The 8,017-nt window shown below is 31.2% G+C and overlaps 1 protein-coding gene across 1 annotated transcript; it reads left to right on the forward strand.

Moving 5' to 3' along the window:
- The first annotated feature begins 228 nt into the window (after positions 1 to 228).
- On the forward strand, positions 229 to 6,364 carry LOC129218800 (bcl-2-related ovarian killer protein-like). The gene is made up of 2 exons (XM_054853122.1): positions 229 to 441; positions 5,860 to 6,364. Exons 1-2 carry the CDS (start codon positions 269 to 271, stop codon positions 6,362 to 6,364), a joined length of 678 nt encoding a protein of 225 aa, XP_054709097.1. The 5' UTR covers positions 229 to 268.
- The last annotated feature ends 1,653 nt before the right edge of the window (positions 6,365 to 8,017 follow it).

Raw genomic sequence — 8,017 nt, forward strand, 5'->3', positions numbered from 1 at the left:
TAAGGAAACATGATTTTTTTTCCGCCATCATGGTTTTAGACTAAAGTCTGGCCGCATAAAATTTCAATTTCCTTGATTGCTCTTCCTTGGGTGCTTTGTTTATCAATTGATATAGCAGCAGTTTTTATTTTTTTTTTTTTTGCGCTTTTTCCTGTAGTCGCCAAAGCTCCCCCCTGCGCATTGTAGCCACCTGTTGGCGCGCAATGATCACGTGGTCTCTGATTCCGAGCCAGCTAGTGCTGTTTCTCCGCCGCGGCGCCTTAGAGAGATGTGTCCTAGTCTTTCCCTGTCGGGCTATGCCGCCGTTGCCGACAACCAAGCCGCCTTGCGCCGCAGAAAACTCAGCCAAGCCGTCGCGAACCGCCTCATCGGATGGCGGAGTTCCCAAACCCAACAGCTGGTGGTCGAACAGGCCAAAAGTCTCTGTGGCAAATACTTGAGGTAAAGCAACGCCAAATTATAGTTTTTCAGACACATTGTTTCTAGAGTTTTGTCATTCAGAAATTAAAATACTTGGATTACTATGAAGAAAACGCACGCTTATCTATCCCTTTATAATCGAACCTATTATGTTTTCACATAACAGGCTCAAAAAAAAAAAAAAAAAAAAAAAAAAAAAAAAAAAGATAAAAAATGTATATATCTACTGTACTTTCAGTTTATATGATTGACACGTATTTTAAGATTATAAGGGAGAAATGGAAGTCAGAAATAAAAATAAGCTTTAATATTTTATGGAATTAAGGGAAACACATTTTTATCTCTCCCTTCTTTTATTTCTCTCTTTAATAAATCTTCTTATCTAATAAATAAAGATCCAGAAGTGTAGGTTTCATTCTATGGTGGTACACCAAAACTTAATAAGATGGAATTGAGTAGTTAAAGTTGAATAATTTAAGTGAATGTTTTTTTTTTTTTTTTTTTTTCAATGCTTGTATATCTCTCTGGTTTATTCTTTTAATTTATAAATTATCTATGCGGTGACTGACAAAATTGTAAGATCATAGGAGCCATGAAAAACTTTCAGGCGCCTGGCAAATTATTTATCAGCATTTATAGAAGAATTCAATGCAAAATGGCTTCTGAAAAAAATCTTGTTCTGAAAGAACTAGTTGGCAGGATATTTGTTAAATCGCAGAGAGTACCTGGCAGCAGGGGGTTGTCAGACCCTGTATGTATAAGTATGTTTTGCATTTTTCTCCTTAAAATGTTATGGTAACGGTTGGAGAGCTATATTATTCTGATTTGCTATTATTTTTAACCTCCTCATTAATTCCAAATACTTCAAAAGACATCTTTTAAATGCTTGAAGGACATTTTCTTCGTGGAGCATTAACGGCGAAAAAAAGGTACCTTTCTTTAACCGCAGTGCTCAAAATATTAAAAATTAGCATCCTAATTAACTTTCTACCAAGTTCAGGAACTGCTTTTCCTGGAATAATATTTTTCAATGAGTGTTGTTGTTACCAATTGCGTTTCAATATTTTTACAAAAACTTGCATTGATATAAGGGTTATTCTCCAGAAAACGTAACTTTTGAAAGCAAATATTTTTTCAATTTCGAAACTTTTTGTTTTCTTTTTCTTTTTTTTCGTTCTAACATGAAAGTGTTACCTACTAGAAGTAACCATAAACAATGACCCAGCTAAGTTCCAATTATTTTACTCATAAATAAAAACAAATTAAAAAATGCCTTGTTCATAGAAATAAAAAAAAAATTTAAAATTTAAAAATCGAGGCCAATTTAATATCAAAGTAGCAATTTCATTAATTGTGCAAACAATGAGCTATTTTAATGATTAGTGGGAATATAATATTTAAGCTCTCTTAATTAAAGTACGGCTTAATTTGCAGTTTCATATGTATGTTAAAAAATAGTATTTAGTAAATTTGAGGATATACTGGCAATTTATAATTTTGGTAGGTCTTTTAAATATGGTCCTAATAGATACATTTTTCAGGGAAAATTGCTTTTTCTTCACTGCTGTAATCTGCACATGTTACGCATATGAAAACATGCTCACTTCTTTTTTCTTATATTAATTTACATCCTTGAAATTCAAGTGCACGGAGGTGAGAAGTCAGAATAACCACATTAAGTTTTTAAAGCAAAATCTATTTTTTTTTCCGACAAAAATCTTACAACTTCAACTATGGCTGAAAATAAATAAGGGGGCTCCCTTGTATCATGGAAAATAAAATGTAATGTCATTACTGCCACGTGTTAATGAGGAATAGCATTTTGTTTTTAGGTAACGGAGGTGAGAATTTATTGTGTAACATGACTTCTTATCCTAGCAAAACGAACTGAAACACAATATTAAAAAGTAAATATACTTAAACAATTAGAATTTGAGACACTTATGAAAGGAATAATCAATGAATAAGTATATACTTTTAATTAAAAGTTATTAAGCAACGTAAACAATCACACAAGGTGTGTGACATGCTACGGAGGTGAGAATTCACATGTTGTGAACAAAAAATATACTAAAATAAAAATTATTATTAAAAACATGTTTGCATATATAAATAGATATATTTTTGATGAAATTAAAAATCATTGTTAAATGAATTGCTCCTTAAAGTTTTTACTTTAAAAGGCAATGACAGAAAAGTTACACTTTTTGAAAATTGACCCATAAAAATCATTTTAGCTTCTTGAATGCAGATCTTATTTATAAGCACATGATATAGGTTTTCTCGACTGCTCGTTCTGCTGTTAGTTGTTTCTGCAAAACAACAATTTATGCTTTGATGGTATAGGCTGTTTTTTTTTTTCACTCGCTTTTTCATTTTTTCGTTATGTCACCAGTTTCCTTTTTTCTTTATTTGCTCTTGATAACAATATTTTAATATCATAAAACATATCTATGGCATGAATTACCTATTAATTTATTTCATTAGCAACATTGCAACATTTCTCACTAAAGTAGGGGTATTGTGGGACAAAATGAAATAGTTAACATAACTTCCTTTTTTTTAAAATGAACAAGTTAGAAATTTGTTCTGAAAATTTCGGCATATAAAGAAAGAACAATATATTTTATTATTCAACGACCATTGAAACATCGTTATTATTACTTTTTGGCAATAAATTTATATCTCCAAAAAAAGTGACAAATTTTCACTTTTTTTTAAAGGGGCAAAGTGAAAAATCTATAATATTTTTCAAATTAAATATTTTCTATTTAATTATTAAAGATATTTTTAATCAAACGAATGAGTGAATAAAATAATGAATGAATAAATGAAAGGAAAATGAAACATATGAATGAAAAAAAAATTAATTAATAATTATATGTGAGAAAATTAAATAAGTGAATAAAATAGTGATTGTTAGTATCGTGACGTCACAGAGCGTTACTCGATTAGTGAATTGGCTATTATATATATGAGGATGCTGCATTATAAAGGAAGTAAACCGTTGTTAGAAGAATAGGTAATCCGCTTGGAAAGATGTATTATGGTAATAATATACACTAACACTTGCTGTTGAATTTTCCCCTGTAAGAAAATAAATTGTAGTACTACATATATCCCGTTTTGGTGCATTGACTATAGTAAGTACTACATTAGAAAGAAAATAAAATGTGGTTAATGTAATCAGTGATTCACTTTGAATGCTATGTGGATTATGTGATTTGATTCTTTAAGCTGGCAACAATGGATGACATTAATTTATTACCGTATTACAAAGAGAACAAAATGTAGGAATTAAAAAAAAAAAAATTGCCCCCCCCCCCTTCTCGAAAAAAAAGTTAAATTTTCGGTGTCTCGTTTGAAATATTATAATGAAAAAAGAAATGTAATTAAAAGTTATTTTACCAGTCAATAATAGTTGATTTAAATGTTATTGCAATAAGTTCTTTGGCTCTATGCTTTATTAAGGTGTTCTCTCTCGAAATCAGAATCTATTGTTTCTTTACGTCTTTTTTAAGTCCATCATTTATGTCTATGTCTTTTACCTAAGGTGGAATGATGACCAAAACTTCCTCCACCAAGCCGCATTCTTAGCCGCCTCCGCTAATATCAGAAAATTAATGTTGGGAAAGTAGGCTCGTTTGGCTCTGTGATAACTACTTATTTCAATTCTGGTCATATGAGCCGTATTATTATAATTTTTTGAATTGAAATATCAGTTACTTTCTCAGAAAACTACCTGTTAGTCAACAATTTCGTGGCCACATTATTAATATTCTAGACAATTTTTGTTTCTCATGTAATACCAGCAATTATATTTTCACGATGTTCTATTAAAACCGAGATGGAAACACATTATTTTATGTCTGACAATTAATGAGAAGTTTGCTTGGCGGTAATAACAAATTGAAAATAATGTTTTGACTGAAATATTTAGAGCGATGTGCCAAAGACATGCTGGAAAGCATTTTGTCAATTTCTAGTTTTATTGTAACTGTTGAGCAAAATATTTGTAAGCACGCTATTTTTGAACTCATATTTCGCTCTTCCCCAACTTAAGGTGTGCGCAAAAATGGAATTCCATATTAACAGCTACTGAGGCGATGGTTCACTCACAAACACACGCACAATGAGAAGTCTTGAAAATAAGCAAGGCATATCCGTGAACAAGCGGCATGAAAGGGTTGTACGCTTATGCATATGAAATCCTAAGGGTGAACAAAGTTCAGAAATAGAGAGTTTAAGTAAACCCATTTTTTTCTTCAAAGAGATGTTTTTATAATTTAAGGTTAATCGCTTAATTCGTGAAACGATACTCTATCATGTAAACAATAAATATCTAATAGATGTATTATATCAATGTGATCTACCATTTATAAAATAAATATTCAAAATATCTAATCTCTCTTTGGTGGTTTAAGGTGTGGAGAGCTCAAGAAAGCTGAAAATCCGTAGTAATGAATAAACTATGCAGTTGTCTAACGAATGATGCAGTTGACTTATACAGGGTTAGCGCAAAAGACTAATCGTATTATTTTATTTCTAAACTACAACACATATTAAAATAATTTATACACGGAAGTAAGCAAGAATATGCCACTTTTTTTTCAATTACAACTGACAGATGCTGAATGCCTTTTGTTATTCGACAAACTCTAATTTGTTGTAAGATGACCGAAATGGCAGGGCAGGAGAAAATATGTTCTTGTGAGAGTTCTGTATCAGGTTCTCCGTTTCTGCAGAGTGGGTACTTTGTAGTTTCATATTTTTGAATTTTCATCCCTTTCAGGTGGCGTGTTCTGAGTCTGGTAAAGGTGTTCGTTAAGGTTCTGCTTGTACCTAGTTCACAAATTTGAAGTTTAAGTTTTATTGCCTTGTAGTTTGTCATGATTGTCATGTGATAAAGAAATCAAACATTGAGTATTCATATTTGCAAATGAAAAAAAAATTGAATATGTTTCAAAATTTTGTGTATCAATTGAAGTGTATGGCTGCAAAAGTAGGCATCTTCACAAAAAGAAAGTCTAGGAAAAATTCACATAGCGCTCTACAAAAAGATATGAGTTTGAATAACTTTTTCTGTTTTGCTTATCAATTTGGGGTACCATTTTGAAACTCTTTGACACTCTCTGGTCGTTAATCTACCTAAATATTGCAATATGTGTGAAAAAAGTGTTTTTTTTTTTTCAGAAAAAAAAAAAAAAAAAAGATTCATGCTTCCGGAGTTACACGATTCAATTTTTTTTATTCATCTATAGCTTTGAAAACATTAATTTTAGAATCCGGTCAATAATTTTTGGCAAGTGTTTCACTATTTACAATGAAATTTGACGCTTTCTAACAAACTATCACTGAAGGAAATCCTCACTTTCTTTCATGATGGGAATTTTAATGAGCTCTTTTACTTTATATTTATAATTCTATGTTATGTTTCAGAGCGAAATTGAGAAGCTGTGCTCTACTGCATAAGAAATTAGGCCTGCAACGCTTGAAGAGCGTCAGCGTACTGTCTTCTTCTGTTCCATGGGCATCTGCAGAAGTAGCCATGGAGTTACGAGAACTGGGTATGGAGATGGAACGTACCCATCCAGAATTATTTCAAAGTGTCATCGAAAACGTTGGACTTTATTCACTTCCCTCCGAAAGTGGAGTTCAAAACCTATTGCATGCTCTTGCTGCTGAGCTATTTCGAGAGGGAAGAGTTTCCTGGGGAAGAATTGTGGCTCTCTATGCAATGGCTGGAGCTTTGGCAGTAGATTGCGTCAAGTTGGGCCATCCTGAATTCGTATTGGGCCTTGTACAAGTAGTGGGGACCTGTGTGGAGAGAGACTTGGGAAACTGGATTATTCAACAAGGTGGTTGGGTAAGTTTGTTAAAATGTTTACTAAGATCATGCTTGAGTGCAAAGATTGTGAATGTTTTCAGTGCAAAATCTCACTGAACTTATTCTGAATGGTGATTAAGTAAGTTGAAGGGAATTGTATTCCTGAAGATCATTTTTGTACGAAAAAATCGTAAAAATATATCTGCGCTAAAATGCCATCGAAACTTATTCAGAAAGATGGATAAGTAAGCTTAAATTATATTTGTGTTTAAAAGAAAAAACTTACCTGCTTTAAAACATCATTTCAAAGATAAATACTGTGAAACACAAAAAGTGTTAAATAAAAACAGTAAGCATCTGCTTTATGTCTCGTAAAACGTTTCACACCTATGAAAAGGCTGTTTGCTACATTTGTTTGGTAGTTTGCAATTTATTATCTTTGTTCATTCCAAGCATAGGGCCTTTTTATCTGAAGTATAACCATTTTGAAGGAAACTACTTCAGTTATAAAAATTAAAAGGGGCAAGTTGTCCTTAACTAAACAAAATACTAATGTAAAAAAAAAAGACAGTTAAATGAAATGAACGCGAAACACAAAACCAATAAAACAAATCATATTTTAAGATTTTTGACAGTCTCAATTCTTTAAGCATTGAATAGAACATCTTACATTCAAAAATTCTTCTGAATGTAACTAAGCTCTGTTGAGGTACCGACCTCAATCGACAAATGTTTTCTGAATGTGTCCTAAAACATATACCAACATATGTATATAGCAATGACGAAACGTAATTTCACAATGTAAGTTCTATAAAAATTAAAGTAAGCAAAACAATTCCATTACAAACGATAACATTAAAATGTAACAAAATCAAAATAAAATATTATTAAAAGTTATAAGTTTCCAAATTGACCTGTAATAGGAGTCAGAAAAATTAATTTCTATTACTTTCATCCGATTGAATATCTAATATTGTAACATTTCAACAAAGTTAAAAACTTAACACTTTTAGAATTATGTATTTTCTCTAAATTGGTTATGCAAACTTCAAAACAATGTTGATTTTCTAGATCTTTTCAATGATCTGTACAGTGAAAACACATTAGGAAATTATCATTGTTTTCCGTAGTTGAGAAAATTAGCTACTTAAAGCGGATCCAATAGTATTTGTAGTCTTACTGCGATGAGGAAGGCCCGGGTTCAAATCCCGGCTCGGGCATGGATGCATTTTCTCTCTCCTGTCCTTGTCCTGTCTTTGTATTAACGAATTGTTGTGCTGTGAGTGGTTGCCTACCCTATAAATGGGTCCTTATGGCATTTGTGTACTGTGGAAGTCGGACTTCACACCAAATGACGGTACAGTTGGAAAAGTGAAGCAGCGCACCTCAAATCGCCAGCCTAGCTGGCACAAGACAACAATAACAACAACAATTATTTTTAATTGCCATGCATGAATACTTTCACAATACGAAATAGAAGAAAATTTCATATGAAGTTGTACCTCGTTATTAATATAATAATGATAATAATAATAATAATAATTGTTATTATTATTATTGTTATTATTATTGTTATTATTACTATTATTATTATTGTTGTTATTATTACTATTATTATTATTATCATCATTATTATTAGAGTTACTGTTTTTATAATAATAATAAGAAAAGCTATTCTTATTTTTGTTATTATTGATGTTATTGTTTTTATAATAACAATAATAATAATAATAAATAATATTAATAATAATTATTATTATTGTTAATGCT

Source organism: Uloborus diversus, chromosome 3 (assembly GCF_026930045.1).
Source record: "Uloborus diversus isolate 005 chromosome 3, Udiv.v.3.1, whole genome shotgun sequence".
Taxonomy (NCBI): Eukaryota; Metazoa; Arthropoda; class Arachnida; order Araneae; family Uloboridae; genus Uloborus; species Uloborus diversus.

Bases quoted from the DNA above. Each gene is read 5' to 3' on its own strand.
- LOC129218800 (XM_054853122.1), top strand. From the start codon at position 269: ATGTGTCCTAGTCTTTCCCTGTCGGGCTATGCCGCCGTTGCCGACAAC. The intron at 442-5,859 runs GTAAAGCAACGC...GTTATGTTTCAG, and splicing joins CTCTGTGGCAAATACTTGAG to AGCGAAATTGAGAAGCTGTG.